Below are 18,699 nucleotides of genomic sequence, written 5' to 3' on the forward strand. Positions count from 1 at the left end.
GCATTGAAACAGATGCGAGAGAGAACTATTTAAAAGGGATATGTGATTAGGTATTATTGTTATGACAGGAGTCCAGAACGAAGGCTGCATAGTGGAGTGGACCTGGGGGGAGGGATTGTATAACAATGAAAGATTCTTTTCTTTTACTTTTCAAAGAGAGCAGTGAACTGGGGAGGAGGGGTGGGCAGGGAGAAAAGTACAATAAAGAATGAATGGAAATCCAAAAAAAAAAACCAAACACACTGGTTGCACTTCTTCCAAGATGGATTTATTTGTGTATATACCTATACATGTATATGCCTCCATATCTAACACCTGCACATATATTTTTGGGCGGCCTAGTGGCAAGAAGCTGCGTGCAATCCTGAAGACATGCAGTTTGAGGCCACCAGCTGCTCTGTGGGAGAAGGATGGGCAGTCTCCTCCCGTGTGATTAACTACCTCTGAAAACTCACTGGAGGGTCAGCTATGGGTTGGTTCCGTCTCTATAGTACTGCACACACACAATTATCAACAGGTACTTTTTTGCTTGTATACTTAGTGTAACCTCTTATTTTCACCAAGCTATGTACATATTTCCTTCTCATTTGGTGCTGCCTACATAGATAATTTTTCTTGGTGGGAGACACAGAAGCCTTATCATTGTTAACATTCTGTTTACTACTCACAATGACCTCCATTCTTGGGATGAAATTAGACGTCACACCATTTTATGATTCTCTGAAAGGAGTTGAATAATTTAGGAGATCAGCCCACAAAAGTTTAAGGCGGCTGCTGGTGGTGTGGGGAAGCTGCTGGGAGAGGAATCATACCGATCCAGGTTCAAATCTCAGCTCTGACACTTCCAGCCTGTGGGCAAGTTGGCTCAACATTGTACACTTCATCTTCCTCACGTGTTAAATGAGAACAGAGCCCCACTACCCTCTAATTGCTTTTGTGCATTGTCAAATATACAAAATACTTGGGTTATAATGTTGTTAAGTGCCATCGAGTTGAGAACAACTCATAGTGATCCTGTGAACAACAGATGTGAACCCTGTCCTGTCCTGTGCCGTCCTGACCCACTCAAGCCCATTGCTGCAGTCACTGTGTCAGTCCACCTGGTTGAGGGTCTTCCTCTCTTTTGCTGAAGTTCCACCTTTCCAAGCATGATGACCCTCTCCAAGGAACAGCCCCTCTTATAATGCATGGTGAATAAAAGGATAGTTGTGTTATTAATAGCAACAATAATATTATCAATATCCTATTTTACCTTTGAGGTTCAACTGACTTGGCATATTTGAATTCTCATTTCTTTTTAATTATTATTATTCAATCCCAAACAATCTGCCTTTGCAATGGGATAGTGTTTTTTTTTTTTTAAAAAAAAAAGAAACAATTCTCTGGAGCCAGCCCCAATTATAAAAGGAGATAACTTGACTTATTTAAACTGCAGGCTGAGCATTTGAATTTAATTGAACAGGAAATAATTATTCCTGAAGAGCACAGGTTTTTGAGGCTCTGTGAGACCATGTAAGATATGGATCTCGTTACATTAGACCTCAGCAAATACACTTCTAATCATCAGCTGCTACTTAGCATACTTTCCGCCTCTGATTAATTTCCAGCAGGAATGACAATCCTATACAGGGGAACTGGAGGGTGTGGGGGTACCGGATTGCCGATTAATTATTTAAAAAGTGATTTATTGACCAAGGTGGGCCATTTGTAAATCCAATAATCTATTACAGAGTAGTTAACCTGCATAGCTCTGCTTTAAATAATCAATTGGTGTTTGGGTACCGCAGAAGGGCCTGTCTCATTAGGTCAGCACCAAGGCCTGATTGGAGGCACTTAATCTGAAGTGCGGCCGAATCATTCATGAGCTGGTAATTAGGTCTGTGCCAGGAACCCTGACTCCTCTCTTCGGAGCAGGGTCCTTTGAGGACTGAACCGCCTGGGGATTGGAGGACTTGGTCATGAACGTCTGACTTGTGTTCCTACAGTGCCTCCCGAGACAAAGACTTCACGCCACCACCTTCCTCCAGGGGCAAGAAGAAAAAGAAGAAATCCAACCGGAAGAAGAGAAGGAGGTAAGGCAGGACAGGGAGGTGGGGTCGGTGCTGTCGAGTCAGCCAGGGTGCCCAGCATCGCTTTGGACGTGGATCTGAACCGTGCCCTGCCCTGTGCTAGCAGCATCCTCCCTTATAGGCAGAGCCCACTGTTAGTCACTGCTGTTAGTCACTGTGCTGCTCTGTCTTGGTGAGGGTCTTCCTCTGTTTCACCGACCCTCCACCTTTCCAAGCAGGATGTCCTTTGTCAAGGGGAGAGGAAGGAAAAACACAGGCTTCATGTAGGTTTGGGGGTCAGACAGTACGGGGTTCAAATCCTGCCCTGCTGTGTTACCGTGGGCAGGCCTCTTCACCTCTCCGTGTCTGTCTCCACTTGCACGCAGTGGAGAAAATCCCTAGGGAGCTCTGGTGGCCTAGTGGCAAGAAGCTGTGCTGCAATCCCAAAGGGACACAGTTTGAATCCACCAGCTGCTCCAAGGAGAAGGATGGGCATTCTCACGTGCGATTTAACTACCTTTGAAAACTCGCCGGAGGGTCAGCTCTGACCTGATGATATACAACAACAACAACTGTGGAGATTAGATAGCAAAATGGCTGCTGAAGCAGCTGCCCCAGTGTCGGGCAGGAAGTAAGTGACAAATTCCTAGAAAACGTGGCCATTACTATCCAGTGAGTGCAGGTTTTTGAGACCTTACTCTGTGCTGAGTACTCTGGGATCCATCTCTTTGCACCTTGTCCTGGTAGAAATCACACTGGCGTTAGTTCAAATCCCAGCTCAGACTAAATGAGAGCATTACCATGACCTTTGTGGTGTTGCTGTTAGATACTCCCTAGTTCATTTTTTTTTATTCATAGTAGCCCCATGTGACACAGTAAAACTGGCCCACAGAATTTTCTAGGCTGTAATTTTCATGGGAGTCATAAAGAACGACAAGGGTTTTTCTACCTGGGTTGGCTCAAACTGCCACTCTTTTAAGTCAGAAGCAGAGCGCTTGACCATTGCATCATCAGGCTTCCTTGTACCTATTTTATAGATGAGAAAAGAAAGATTCAGAGAGGGGGTGCGAGAACCTGTGAGGCCGTATCCCCAGCCTTTTCAATGGACTAGATATTTTGCAGGTTATAATCGTTCATGATGAGAAGTCATCTCTTGTAAGGATCAGAGGCACAAAGGAGGGCCATCAGGAGTTGAAATCAACTCAGCGGCTGTGCGTTTGGTTCCATCTAGAATCTTTCATACCCTTGTGTGCCATTTTTGGTGATTTTTAGATTTTAATATAAATTTTTAGTACTAGTTTTTGGTATTAAATGTGTCTAGGTTTACTTCTAGGTTCCCCTTGTTGTGTGTACCATCAAGTTGGAACTGATCCGTAGCTGACTCTCCAGTTGGTTTTCAGAGGTAGTAAATCACCCGGAAGGAGACAGCCCATCTTTCTTTTGCAAAGCAGCTGGTGGATTCGAACTGCATACCTTTGCGCTGGCAGTGCAATTCCGTACTACTAGGATCCCACTAAGTGTACTAAAAGCATGCCCAGTGTTTGCAAACCCGGACTGGGGGAGACTCCCACGAAACTGCCTTTTGGAGGCAGTGTTTACAGCAACCTGCAGGGGGCAGCAGAGAGCAGTCTCTGGATGACACCCCCAATCCTGAGGTTTCTGGGACCTTGTTCTCCTGGAAAGGAGGAGCCGTGTGGCACAGTGACTAAGTGCTTGGCTGGGAGCTGAGAGGTCAGTGGTTCCAGGCCATGGGAGATGGATGCAGTGGTCTGCTTCTGGAATGATTTACAGCTGAGGAGACCCTGCAGGGCAGTTTTACTGTCTGTCATGGGATGACTCTGAGGCAGTGTGCTGGGCTTGGCTCTCTGGTCTTCATGATCATGCACTGCCTCTGTGTCTTGGGGATCCCCTTGATGGCAGCACACAGGCTGACCACAGCCTGGCGGAAGCCCCTGGAGAGGTTCCTCTTTCCAGGGAAACAGCAAGGTGGGGTGGAAGAGAGCTGGAGAATGGAAAAAGGGGCAGAGATGCTCAGCTTAGCAAGTGACCTAAAATGAAATCTTTAGGCCCCCCCCAGGCGGACAGCTGTGTGGTGCTGGTTTCATTCCTAGGCGGGTCCCTTCACTTCTCTGAAGTTCCTTTCCTGGTCTTTACAAGGAGGTGAGGTCCTGTCTTACTTAAGAAGGGGGGGGGGCTCAACGAGCACAGAGAGGTATAGGTGCCGCCAAGTGGTCTGTGACCCAGGGCAACCTTGTGTGCGACAAATGGAACGTCTGCAGTCTCACCCTCACGTCACTGCGCATCTCCCATCCCCGGTCCTCCAGCAATCAGCCTTTTCTATAATGATATGTCCAAGGCGTCTTTGTGGTTAAGTGTTGAGCTGTTAAGGGAACGCTCAGCTATTTCAATCCAACTGGCCCCTCTGCAGGGAGCTCTGGTGGCTTAGTGGTAAGGAGCTGCATTGCCAACCCAAAGAAACGCAGTTCAAATCCCCCAGGTGCTCTCCAGGAGAAAGACAGGCACTTACAACAAGCTGACAGCTGTCTGTGGTGGTACTATGGATATAGTTCATGAGAGTGTATAAAACAAATGCCAGCTAGCACCCACCTCAGTATCACCCTAGATGTGTGTTACTGAAAGGAAGTCCCTGTGTGAAGCAGGCAAGGGTCCTTGAGTCAGCTTTGACCTTCAACTGAAGTGTGTCTCCGTTTCCCCACAGGTCCCCATCATACAGCCCATCACCAGTCAAGAAAAAGAAGAAGAAAAGTTCCAAGAAGCATAAGCGACACAGGTATTGTGACCCCCTCCTCTTCCACTGGGGACACTCAGCAGTGTGGGAGGCAGGGCCTGGGGTTGCACCAAAGGCCATTTGGAAGCGTGGCCTCTCACTGACACGATGACTATGGCTAGGTCTTTGCGCTTTGTGTAATAAGGACTGTCGTTACAAGGACAAGAGCCCCATGAAGGTAGCTCAGGCCCTGGGGAGGATGTGATGGGAAAGAGAGAGCATTGCTAGGACCCCTTGATTGGTGGGGGGGGTCCATACCCAAGATGTGGTGAGCTTATGTAACCCAACAGAGGTGCACCTCCAATTCCTAGTCCACGAGGTGAGGCTCCCGCCTCCACACTGCAGGTCCAGCCATAGGAGAATTCACTCTCAGCCTTGTTCTTTATTCCAAATTCCCAAGGAAAGGACTCTCATTGGTTCACTGTGTTTTAGAGGATGGAGTTGTGTACAACAACTGTCAATACTTGTGAGAGGAGAGGTGGGGGCAAAGGTTAAAGGATTAATTAGGAACTGGACCCACAGTCCAAAAGGTGTGACTGTTACTGCTCCTGCTATACACACACACTCAAATGCATGTGTATTTTTTTTTCTCTCACCAAAAATCTCTAGAAGATGAGAGACACCAGAGAGCTCAAATTTATGGTGTCTGAGCCAAGCTCACATGTTAAAATCAGATTTAGCAACCCAAAATGTCTGCTTTGTGGCTCTTTGGTAAGACCGGCAGCTCTGTCCTCACTGGTCTCTGTGAGGAGTGGAGAGCTGATGGAGTCTCCTATCACGGTGGTGGAGAGGGGGCCCCACCTCCAAGAAGCCTGATCAGAGACGCCCTGACCCCATCCCAGGACAATCGGTCGCTAACTCACACGGGCTTCTTTTCTTCCCTCTCTCCTTTCCCTTCTCCTCTTGAACCAGGTCATTCTCCAAGAAGAGAAGGCATAGGTAAGAGTCTTGCTACCTCCGGCTGCTTGGTCTGCCCTCAGCCTCCTGTCCCTCTCGGGATATGTCTCTGGGCATGCCCCTTCATCTTGCTGAGCCTCAGTTTCCCCACTTCCCAGAGAGCGCAGGGCTGGTTGTCCCGGGTGTTCTAAGCTTTTACGTGCTTTCTCCGGGACCAGCCCCAGCCATGTTCCTCTCGAGAGGCTTGCCACCTCTGCTACACACCTCTGTGTATTTCCCACTGGCTGAAGGGTTGGGTAAACAGCCTTGACTCGATCTGTGTCTCTCAATGCCAAAGACTCCCAGAACCCAGCCATAGGACAGAGGCCAAAACTTAGCATATTGACAACACTGGGCGAGCACAGATAAAGCTCCTGGCAACAGGGGAACTCACCGTCAACTGGACTCTGCACAGGGCTGTGAGGGAGACTCCATGGAAAGGGCTTTGTACAGTCGGTCTGGTCCTCATTCCCACTTTACAGATGAGGAAACTGAGCTTATGCAGCAGATGCAGCAGGCATGCCCACAGTCCTCCCGTGGGCGCCACAGTTCACGCCTGTGGCTGTCAGCTGAGGGTCAGGGCAGTCTGAAGATGACAGTGGGTTCCTCAGTGACAATGACCACATCCAGAGCTGTGTGCATGTCCTTGCTTTTATTCATTTAACAACTGCACCCTGATCCCCAGTGTCATCCATTCACGCGTCTGTCCGATCTCCCAGCTGAGGAAGCCAGGCCTCTGAGAGGATGGGTAATGTCCCCATCGTCACACAAGCTACTACGTAGCAGAGCTGGGACTTGAACTCAGATCCTCCAGGGACATTCCAGAGGATGAGTCTCAAACAGGGAGAGGCCATCGACGGCTCACTTTCAGGTGTGATGCCATGTGATGGACTCGCTTTTCCCTAGGCCCAGACTGTAATCAGGCTGGGACTTCACCTCTAGCAGGTGTGTTCATTCTGCCCACACCCTCACACAGACATAAACAATACTTGAGTGTTCACGGGCTGAGCTTCCCAAGCCTTCAGAATATTGCCAGGATACTCTCCCTCTTCTCGACTGACTGAACAGGAGTCCTGGGTCCCATGGTCTGCGGCCACATCGCTGTTCCACTTGTCCAGCAGTGAGCAAGGTCCCGTCTTCACATCTGTGAATTGAGATTGTGAGTGTATTTAGCAAAGTGCCCACAGCAGAGCCTCGAGAAATGGCAGTGTTGTTAGTCATCTGGCAAAGCTGAACCAGCCTGGTCAGCATCTGCAGGCACGGATGATGATGGGTGTCCATTCCAAGAAGACCTGGGTGGGGCCTGCAGGCTGTTAAGCATCTCAACTCCTTGTTTAGTTTGATCTGTGTCTGCAATGTCACATCTTTCCACTAACTGGCCATTTCTCATTTAGCTCCTCGAGCCCCAAAAGCAAGAGAAAGGATGAGAGGAGGCACAAAAAACAGTAAGTAGAGCGTCACTGCAGTGTGGGGAAGTGGGGACTGCCCCGTGAACAAGGAGGAGGAGAGGGTTTTGTAAGCGCGCAGCCGGTGGATTCGTGGTTGTGTGCCTGGGCGTGCTTCCACTGCCATCGACTCGGTTCTGCTGCGTGATGACCCTGCACTGCATTTCAAAGGCTCTAAATCTCTACGGGAACAGCTGGTGTGTTCGAACTGCCAACCTTTTGATTAGCAGTGCAATAGATAATGCATCATACCAGCAGAGCTCCTACCTTGTGTGCGTTTGCATTGTAGGCTGCAGGAACGTGATGTTCGAGTTTGAAAAGCATGCATGTGCTGTGGGAGTCGCTGCACACCAAGGGTGGGCATGTGTGTGTGTGCGCGTTCACACTGACAGCCAGTTCCTCTGCCGGGGAGATCTGAGTGATGTTTTACCCCCAGTCTCGGGACCCCAGCTGTTTCCTGGTTTATAGCCAGTAGTAGAAATTCAAATCAGCTCGCGCTGCCTGCAGAGTTCAGTTCCCAGCCAAATTAAAAGTAAATTTGGTTACAACCCACCTACTTTACACCCGGCAAATGTTCGAGTGTGCCATTTTCCAATCAACTAATATTTTATCTCCCGCCAAGAAGCTTCTAAAGTGAGGATCAAAAGCAGGGGAAAGAGAGGTAGCTGGTGGCGGGAGAGTTCCCAGCGGGTGTCTTCACCCACAGTCAGTCAGGAGGTCTTGGCACCAAAGGGTGCCCCGAGGTGATGTGGACCCCGAGGGACCCCATGTGGTAGGTTTTTCTAGGCTGGAATCTCTGCAAGAGCAGAGTGCCAGGTCTTTCTCCCGCAGGGCTGCTGAGTGGTGTGCACTGCCAAGTGCTAGCCCATTGAGCCACCAGTCTCCTCCGTGTCCACAAGGACCAGTGCAGGCAATCAGAGGGGTCCCAAGAGCCTGAGGCAGGGTCATCACTCAGACAGGGGTTAGAAGAAAGCAGGCTATGGTCAAACAGGCTCAGAGTTGGGCGACAGAGAAGCAGGCCTTCCTAACAAAGAATCGGTGGCTAATAGGAGGCGAGAATGGGTTTCGGCAGAACTTCTAGACTAAGACTAGCAAGAAAAGCCTGCTGACCTGTTTCCAAAAGAATCAGTGGGAACGCCATGGCAGCACAGGACCCAGCGTTTCGGCCTCTTCTGCAGGGGCAACTTGACGCCAGAGAACAGCATTTTTACCAAATTCTGTAGTTGGAATTTCTTGTCAATAAGTGAGCAGTGGAATGATTTGGCCTCCTTACCTGTGGGAGATCAGTGCTGGGTCTGAGGGCAGCAACAGAAGGAAGCCGAGAGGGCCTTGTGAGAACTCGGTGTCATAAAGAGCTGGGAGAGAGAGCAGCTCGCCTGGAAGGTAGGAGGTGAAGGGCAGAGGTGAGGTTTAAGTGACCCTATAAACAGATCTGAACCCTATCCTATCCTGCGCCATCCTGACCTCTCTGATGTATTTGACCCCATTCTTCTCTGTCTCACTGACCTTTCCAAACGTCCTTTTCCAGAGATTAGCCTCTCCTAAGGAGCTCTCTGGCTGCACTTTCTCTCAGACATATATCTGCCTGTTATTTTGGCAGTTCATGGGACACTCAGCACTCTTCTCCAACTCCACAACTCAAAGGCATCAATCCATCCTTATTTATTGTCCAGCTCTCTCAGGTGTATAACAGGTGACTGAAATGATCATGACTTAAAGCAGTACCTTAGTCTCAAAGATGATACCATTGCTCTTCAGTACTTTGGAGAGGTCCCTGACAGCACAGTTTCCAAGTGCAGTATGTCTTTTCATTTCTTGACTGCTGACACCGATGATGTTGATTATAGATCCAAATGATAGGAAATCGTTAATAACTTCAGTGTTTTTCTCCAGCTGTCATGATACTGTCTTCTTCCTAGTGTTATGAATCTTTGTTTTCTTGATGTTGAGATGTAATCCATATTGAAGGCTGTGATCTGTGATATTCTGCAACAAGTGTTCCAAGTCCTCTTCACTTTCAGCAAGAAGGTTGTGTCTTGCACAATGCAAATTGTCAATGAGTCTGCCTCCAATGCTGATACCACATTCTACTTCATTTCAGTTTCTGAAATGGTTTGTTCAGCATACACACTGAACAGTTATGGAGAAAGGACATAGCCCTCACGCACAGCTTTCTTGATTTTAAACTATGGAGTATTCCCTTGCTCTTTTTTGGCGAAGATATAATCATTTAAAAAAAAAAATCAAAAGGCCATTACAAAGACAAGGGATAAATAAGACCAAAATGGATGTCAAAAGAGACTGAAAATTACACTAGTGCTGAGAAACCAAAATAAAGGAAGAGATGAACAGAAATTTTTAAAGGGCAGCTCGAGAAGACAAAGCAAAATGTCATAAAGGAATGTGCAAAGAACTCACTCAACATTTCTCTAGTAGAAAGAACTGAAAAACAAATTCAAACTTCAAGTTGCAATACTGAGAGATACTATGGGCAAAATCTTGAATGAATGATCCAGCAAGCAGCATAGAAGAAGTTCAAGCTGCACTGAAGGCCCAGGAATAGATGGGATACCAGCGGACATGTTTCAACTAACAGACGCAGCCCTGGAAGTGCTCACCAATCAAGTCTGTGCTACGTGGCCAACTGACTGGAAAAGATTCCTGTTTGCTCCCATTCCTGAGAAAGGGGATCCAACAGAGTGTGGAAATACTCGAACAATAGTTAATAGTACAAGCAAAATATCTCTGAAAATTGTCCAAAACCAGCTAGAACAATATATTGAAAAGGAACTGCCAGAAAGTCAGGCTGGGTTTAGAAGAGGCCGTGGCACCACACACAGCAGTGGTGATAGGAGCTGGAGCCTGGCTGAAAGCAAACCCTAACAGAAGAATGTCTATTTGTGTTTTATGGCCCACGCAAAAGCCTTTGTGTGGATCACAGCTAACTATAACTGACATTGGGGACAATGGGAATTCCAGAACACTTACCTGTGCTTCTATGAAACCTGGATCAAGGAGCGTTCACCTTGCCACTGTTCCCTGTGCTGATCATCCACAGTGTTATCACGTAGTTGACTGTAAGACGAGTGCCTCTCAAACTCTGCTCTTCTGGGATCCTGACGTTACAGTGGTCACCTAAAACAACGGGATCTTTCCACTTTTCCAAGACACTACTGATGCTCAGACCCAGGGCCTGGTCCACTAGGTTAGATACGGGCTTTCTGTCACCATGAGCACCAACAAGAGGCGTATTGAGCTGGGAAATGTGGAACCAGAATATGAGCAGCCTGGTGTTGTCATAGGACAGACACCAGTGAAAGTGGAGGGTGAGGCTAGGGCTAAAGGAGCTGAGGGTCAAGTTCAGTGCCTGGACTTGACACAAGGCATGGTTTTAAGCAGAAAAGGGACATGGTCAGATGACTTTACCTGAATCCTGAGACCTTTACTGGAATAATCAGGTTACCTCCTGATGGAGCCATCTCTGACTCCCACCAACAGCTTGGCTTGGCCCCAAACCACTGCCATCCCTTATAAACCCTTCAGAAACCTCTCTCAGTGCTTTCACTTCTTCTGAGACATTAGGACATAGAGGTACTGACCTGTAGCAGTTGTGTTCACAATTGTTAATGATATTTGAAGCCCATTCTGTAAAGCTTTCATCTCATGCAAAGAATCTCGACTTTGTTTTCCAGATCTGAAGTTACAAACTGGCAGCCCAAAGGCCTAATTTACTCTGCTAATGTGTTTTGTTTACCCCAAATGCTGTCTTTTCTTCCTAATGAGTTTCCCTTTGAAATACAGGGAAGTTTTCTATTAAACTCTTTATTTTCGCCTTCACCTGAAAAATTAACAGAAGCCAGCAGGCACCTTGTGAATATGGAAGCAAACTGGCTCTTCCTTTAGCTCGGGCCCTGCCAATGTGAAGTTTCAGCACCTGGCTGAGTCTCACCTTCTAGTAGATGATGAAGCCGTCTAAATGGAGACTCTGGTCTCAGGTGAAGGGAGGTGATGTGCCCACTTGCCTCCTTCATTGTGGGCTGCACCAGCAAGAGAGGCCCAGGGTCACCCCCACCGCCCTGGAGGGACCTCCAGATCAGCTGGGGTGATGCACTGAGGGGAGATACGGGACATGGTTACAAGAGGAAAATGTGCTTCACGAGATAAACACCTCTCTTCTCCTCTGACTCGCTCCCTCCCATCTGCCCCCACCCCAGATCCCGAAGCCGGCCCCGCAAGTCTCACCGCCACCGCCATCATCGCTGCCACTCGCCGTCCCAGAGCTCGGAGTCCCGGTCCTCGAGCTGCGAGAGCAGGTAAGCCTGTGCTCCTTGGAGCCGCTTCTCCCGCCTCCACTCGGCACCCGTCACAGTGCCCTCCAGTGAAAAGGGACTTGTTGTCACTGTGATATAACCAATAGAACCACAAGATGCCCCCTCAGAGCTCTTCACATACCAGCTCCCATTAATCCTCTCCGCAGCCCTGTTGCTACTCCCATTTTAAAGAGGAGAAGTCTGAGAGGCACAGGAAGGTTAAGGAACTTGCTAGTCACATAACTAGTTAGAGCTGGAACTGGAAGTGGCGGATCTCACTCTGACCAAGGGCTTCTGTCACACAGCCAAGGAGAGGGTGTTATCTTCTGTGGATGAGAATAACAATAATTTCAATACCAAAAGCCAAACTCACATCTAGGACAGACTGCAACCGCCCTGCCCCATCTAGCTGGTGGATTCCAACATACATGGTTTCACTTAGAAATCCAAATGCTTAACGCACTGAACCAGGCACTGTGATCCCCTGGGGCCCTCCCTCAAGATGTCCTGTCACAACTGTGATGAGGTGGCGCCAGGGCAGGGAGAGGGTTCAATCTGTCCCCGTGATGTAAACAGAGAGCTAACTGTGAAATGTACCTGAGAGAGGTCAGCCAGGCCCCGGTGGCTCAGCCCTTCCTGGTCGAGACCACGAAGGCCTGGCTGTAGAGGTGCCTCAGTGCACTGCACTCTGCTTCCTCAGCCTGGGAGAGAAGGAGCCCTGGTGCCATAGTGCATCGTGCTGCTACTCAAAAAGTCAGCTGTTGGAATCCACTAGCCGCTCTGTGGGAGAGAGACATGCAGTTGCCTCCATGAGGACTTACAGCCTCAAAAACTGATGGAAGGTTGTTAGGAGTCAGGATTGAATTGACGTCAGTGGATCTGGGTGGCCTAGTGGGTAACAGATTGCACTGCCAACCCAAAGGCAGGTGGTTCAAAGCCACCAGCTTTTCCATGGGAGAAAGATGGGCCCTCTCCTCTCCTGTGCAATTTCCAGCTTCTGTAAACACAACGGAGGGTCAGCTAAGAGTAAGTTCTTAATCAAAAGCAATGAGTGTCCCTGTTAGAGAGCGTGGCTGCCACGTCACCTAGCAGAGTTGCCACCTGAGCTCCCAGTGCCTACTGGGCTGCAGGGCACTCTAATCGGATGGGAACAAGCTGAGAGACATGACGTGGAAACACTCTGCAGGGAGCAGAAGCACTGCCAGGAAATCCTGGCCTGACCCCAGTTCTAGCACGTGCAAGCTGTGCGACCTCAGGCAGGTGTCTGAGCCCCAGCGTCCTCATCTGTAAAATGGGAAAACAATGGCTGCAACACTACCCCAAGAGGAAGGAGGTGCACTTATTACCCTCGAGGCCCAGTGTGCCCACAGGTCTGCCGAGTCCACACACACCCGTGTCAGTGAGCCAGGAGATAAACCAATGAAACCGTTCCTCTGGGATCCACGGCAGACAAGGCAGATCTAGGCCTAACTAGCTTGCAGAAGGCAGCTCTGGACTTGGCGGCTGCCACTGTGTCAAAGCTGGAGTGAGAGTCAATTCCAGTGTGACTTTATTAAGTCACAGATGCAGAGACACAGGACAGACAACTAAATCAACGCACAGACCTTGTCTTTCTCCTTCATGGCTACTAAAAGAATGTCAGGTAGACAAACATTTATCAGCTAAACAAATGGAAGAGTAAGTGGATGGGTGGATAGTTAGATTGATAGATGGAAAAGGAAAGGGGAGACGGATGGATGGGGGTGGGTGGACAGATGCACCCACAATCCTTCACAGAACCTGCTGGCCAGCCAGCCATCTTCCTGTTCTCAGGTGTCTCTCCCCTCCCTTGCAGGCACCGTAGCCGGTCCCCCGAGGAAGGGCGGAAGTCCCGAAGGAGGCACTCCCGCCGCTGTTCCAAGCCCCTCAGCAAGGCCAGCCCTGAAGCACGGTCCAGCCACCCGCCCAGCCAGCCCCTCCCGCTGCTCAGCCTCCTGTCGGCCAGGGGTGTAGTAAGTATTCCACACAGCCTCCTCTGCCCATCCCGGCCACGACCCTGGGGGAGGTGGAGGTACCAGCTCAGGCCAGGCTATGACACACTGCAATGCAGTTTCTGGAAAAATGTCCCACTGGCTCCAGACCTCACTATTGATTAAGCAAATGGTCACTCACCAGCTTCTGGCAGTACCTGACTTGGGAACTTGATGGGGGGGAAAAAGGAATTTTCATCAGGGGAATCATTGACAAAGAATCACTGTCTCCATAATGATCCTAGGAATACAAGTTTGAGACACAACAGGAGGTTTCTTGGGGAGAAAGGGATAGAAGGAGTCTTTGTGATTACAGATAGACATAGCTTTTAAAATAAATAACCTAAATAGCATCTTTTAGGTTTCTAGCCACTTGCATTGGGTGACAGCCAGGGTAAGATTTTACCCATGATCACATTTGTATGAAAATTTTCCTCTGACGAACAGCACTTGCCTGGTGCACACACAGGGTCTGAGTTAAGGTTACAACAGCTCTCACGAGTCCCTTTTACAGATGGGATAAGAAAACAGAGTCCAAGAAGTTAATGTCTGGGGCAAAGCCACAGGGCACCGTAATGTGATTAAGCAAGCTTGCACTGAAGCAAAGAATACATGACTCCTCCCTGGGTCCAAAGGAGGGGCTGAAATTGGACTTGATGTGATTTCACACCAGGAAATTTCATAAGTGAGGAATGTGGAGCTGGGTCTAAGTCCCAGCTCTGCCGTTTCCGGACTTTGGGCAAGTTGCTTAACCTCTTTGAACTCTTTGTTTTCTCTTGAGTAAACCTGAAATAGTATCACTTCCATCTGGGATTGATGGGGATATCCAGTAAGAGAATGTCTTGTTAAGTCTAAAGGGACAAATAGAGAAATAAGAGTTGATTTAACAGTTGCTGTGATGAGACCTTTTCCTACCTACAAGGCTACAGACGAATAAACGTAAAGGTTCCTTTCTCTTAGGAAGAGGTGCTGGTAGCAAGGTCAGGATATGATAATACAGTTGGGGAAGGTAGGCACAATGGTGCATTCCTACAGAGCCTTCTGGGAAATTCTTAATTAAAGCACATTTGTATCACCAAAGTCTAATTTTGTACAATTCCTCTGCCTCTATGGAACCATCAACAACCCTCCCCCGACCTCTCCCTTATAGAGTTGTCTATGAATATCAAGTACTTACAGATGGAAAAGGTCCACTGGAGTCTTCCCAGTATGGCAGGGAGTGTGGAAGCCTGGGTTCTAGGCTGGACAGAATATATTGTCCCTTTCGGCTTCCAAATCTTAAAGAAAGAAAAAAAAAAATGGGCACATTTACTACACTTGTCTCCTGAACTTGTTACAAAGGGGGAAAGTAAACTTTAAAAATGAGCAATAAGAGGTTGAAGAAGGTTCTTAAGTTAGGGAGGACTTGTCCAGACTCTGAAATCATGCTATGTGTGGGTGCCCTCAGTTGACTCTCACTGCAAAGTGACATTGGGAGCAAATGGCTTGTGCTTTATCACCTGCCTGAGATGGTTTCCTAATCAGGTCTCTATCTGTCAATATGTTGCCTAAAGCTGGGTCTATTGGTGGGGTTCCAGGTTGACTGCGGGTAGTTTTCTTTCCTAAAACACAAAGGCTGTTTGTGGTTCTGACAAGAGAAACTTTAATCCCGTATGGCCCTAGCTCCCGTTAGAAGACCTACAAGACAGAGTTTACGCATATTTAAAACAGCTTGGCCTTAAAAACTCACCTCACCTCAGAAGCTATCAAATCCTGGCTCTGAGTTAGAGGAAGACTTTCTATGTCATGACCCCTTCAGATAATCAAAGTCTTTTCTTCAGAAGATGGGTTTTTAGAAAGTAAAAAAAAAAAAAAGTAATACTATAAACTTGAGTCCCACACATGGCAAAAAACCTCATCATGTATTAACAGATATTATGATGACAATATTTAAGATTTTTAATTTACTTTTCTCATTCAGTATCCTGAACAAATTATATAAGCATTCCAGTGTCAGTTTCCTCAATCTTCAAAATGGAGGGTATCGTAGGGTTTCATTTGTAAGATTGCTATGAGGATTCAGTGACTTAACGCAAGTAAAAACTTTGGCTATAAAAGGCCTGTAGTTCATGATATACATGATGCTTTCAGTAGTGGCAGTAGAAACAGCAGTCATAATAGTAGCGATGTTAATGTTGTTGGCTACCTTAGAATTGGCCGTACAGGCAACAGGACAGACCATCCTAATCAGCCAGGATCCTCACCAGGCCTTTCTTCCTAGTTGGTCTTAGTGTGGAAGTTGGAGAAGTGTTAGCGGTCGTAGGAGCAACAGAAGTGGCTGCGATTATTATTCCAGACCCAGGCCCCCTGCTTCCCAGGTGCATTTCTCTGCTAGAAGGTAGCTGGACGCCAAACCCCACCCTGTACAACACAGTTATCTGGTTCCTGGAAGCATCAGACGCCCTCAGATCTGGTCTCCTGCATGCATGCCGTATGACAGCCTTTGTCTTCTTTCTCACAAAGGCAGTAATAGGACGTGCCAGGTTGGAGCTGAAGCCAGAGATTTTCTAGGAGTCCTGCTTCTAAGGTATTCTGGGGTCCCACGTTCCCCCCAGTTCTCTGTTCAAGATAATGGCATAGTCGTGATAATCGGCCCACTCTCCACTCATTCATGTCTACTAGTATCGACTGAGCATCTATAATGAGTTCTGACGTGGCTATCAGGACCCAGCGAATAAGGAACTATCCTTGCCTTTTAGGGGAGAGGTTTTGAATAATAAACAGTAATTGATTGTGAGATGTTGTGATGGGTGCAAAGTGTCCAAAGGGTTAGGACATAGAAGGTGCCAATTGAAAATTTTCAGGTCAACAGGAGCTAGCCAATGAGAGAGAGAAACAAAGGTTAGAGTTGGGGATGGAAATAGCGTTTTGGGGAAAGGCTAGCATGCGTCATGACCCAGAGGCGACACAGAGCACAGGACATTCAGATGAGGCTCTGGAGGTGACCAAGGACACAAGGTCATCTCTGCCCAGCTCCTGTCACAGTCAGTCATAGGCATCTTTACATGCACAACTCTACAAGATGAAGGCTGGGCGCATTACATCAAAGGGGTGCATTTAAAGTTAGGAACATGCGCTTCGGGGGCTGTACCTTAGTGAAATCCTAGTTGGTGACCTGAAGGTAGCCACAGGCCTTGTTGCTCTGTCAGAGTCCAGATGCAAATGGACATCCCTCCATCAGTTCACTGTTCTCTCCTCCACCCACCCTCTAACTCCACAAGGGACAGAGAGATGAATAAATCTCTGACCACCGGGACTCACAGTCTGGTTATCAATAGCATGCTGCACTGGACTGTGATGAGCACAGTAAGGAGAGAAGGAATTTTTGTCGGTGCCAGGAAACAACATATTTTAATAGGTACAACTGTTACATACTCAAATTTGTGCATATAAATGAGAACTATTCCACCTACCTCCCCCTCAGCCTCTGCCCTGGGTCCTCCTGAACCTTCTCATGGCCCTGCAGCTAAAGAGTGATGCCTTAGCACCTCTCCAGCGCCAGGGTCAACTGTCCTGATGGAGCAGTATCCACGCAAAAGCAATTTTAAAATAGAAGTCATCCCTGGCAGTAATGCTGGGGAAAGCCGGGTCTCATCTGGATGCCTTACAGGACACTTGAGCTGGGCTTTGGAGGATGGGCAGACATTCCCCAGGTCAAGATAATTGATAAAGGAGTAACTACCACTATGTGTCATGCACTGACATACACCTTTCCTCCTCTGCTCCTCAAAACAGTTCTTTGAAGTGGGAGAAATTATTATCACCACTGTCTAGTTGGGAGTCAGGTGAATTGACTTAGTAAGGCTTCCCAGGGGGGACGAGGAGGACTGGTTTGGATTGTGACTCCCTGTCTAGAAAGTCTAGGTAGCATGGAGGGAAGACCGGAAGCACCATAGATAGGTAAGCCAAAGCCTCTCCCTGTTACGTGGTGTGATCGATCAAGTCCACTTTAACTGGAGAGGGATTCGGGAAGGGGTTGATCAAGGCTGAAGCTGCACCACAGAGAAAGGAAGGTTCCTTTGTCCTCCTCTCTCTAGTCTGAGCCAATACTTGGCACAGATCCCTTGCTAAGCAAAACCTGCACAAAAGCAAAAGTTAGGAGTCTAAAAAAATGGTTCATGTAAGTGGAAGAGTTACCAGATGATAGTGGTGAAGATCTGAGTTTTGGGGTTGGTCTGGGCATTCTGGCACTGAGTCTTGTTTACTCTCTGCCTACCTTTGGAATGAGGAGTTCTGAGGGTTAGATGGAACAATGTGTTACACATTACACTGTTAACCAAAAGGTCAGCAGATCAAATCCATCAGCTGCTCTATGGAGAAAGATGGGCGGGTCTCCTCCCATAAAGATTCACAGCCTCAGAAAATGAGGGACGGTCTCTGTGGGTTGAATTCAACTCAAAAGCAGCAGGGGTTTTGGTACCTGTAAGTAAAGTATGCTTCATGCTGCACATCTCCTCCTGTGGGATTCTTGATGTGTGTCTCCACTCTCACTCCTTGGCATAAAGCCAGAACCAAGTCATAACTGACTATTCAGGGGGTTTTCAGAGGCTGTAAATCACACGGGAGGAGACTGTCCATCTTTCACCCTCGGGACTGCTGGTGGATTTGAACCTCCACAGACACGCAAGCCTCTGGGTTAGCGGCCCCGGTCCCCACAGACGACCCCACTACCGCTCCCCTCACGGGCACCAGCTTGTCTGCTCCTGAGAACAGCCCTTTGTGGGAACTTCCACTTTCATGATCAGGAAATTACAGTTCTGAAAAAGCCAGAGATACCCATTAAATGAAAAGGCTGGCATTTGGACCTATAGTGTGACCTCAGAGACCACGTGGTTTCCATCGTTTCACATCTCTGAGCCTTAGTCTTCTCATGTTTATTTTGGGCTCGTCATACCATGTCACCCTCACGGGGCTGTCGTGAGGATGAAACGAGGTATTCCTTTGTTAAAAAAAAAAATACCTAGACAGATTTGAACAATACTCAAGTAGTTCTTGTCTTCCTGAAGCTGTTTCTTTGTATACGGAGCTTCGTCTAACTCTTGGTACCTAATCCTGAAAATGTGATAGTTCCTGGTGTAGCACAAGGGTTAAAGCATTTGGCTAACAAAAGGTCAGCATATGAAT

General features: G+C 48.0%; 1 protein-coding gene across 1 annotated transcript in view; it reads left to right on the plus strand.

The window, feature by feature from the left end:
- The window catches only part of SRRM4 (serine/arginine repetitive matrix 4), a 201,483-nt gene that overhangs the window by 160,486 nt on the left and 22,298 nt on the right, over positions 1-18,699 (plus strand). Inside the window, exons 3-8 of the mRNA XM_006890414.1 lie at positions 1,986-2,072; positions 4,768-4,839; positions 5,749-5,775; positions 7,167-7,217; positions 11,432-11,530; positions 13,362-13,518. Coding sequence (XP_006890476.1) covers positions 1,986-2,072; positions 4,768-4,839; positions 5,749-5,775; positions 7,167-7,217; positions 11,432-11,530; positions 13,362-13,518 — 493 coding nt within the window. The remainder of the gene's footprint in view (positions 1-1,985; positions 2,073-4,767; positions 4,840-5,748; positions 5,776-7,166; positions 7,218-11,431; positions 11,531-13,361; positions 13,519-18,699) is intronic.

This window comes from Elephantulus edwardii, unplaced genomic scaffold (assembly GCF_000299155.1).
Source record: "Elephantulus edwardii isolate Elephantulus edwardi_28Jun2011 unplaced genomic scaffold, EleEdw1.0 scaffold00089, whole genome shotgun sequence".
NCBI lineage: Eukaryota > Metazoa > Chordata > Mammalia > Macroscelidea > Macroscelididae > Elephantulus > Elephantulus edwardii.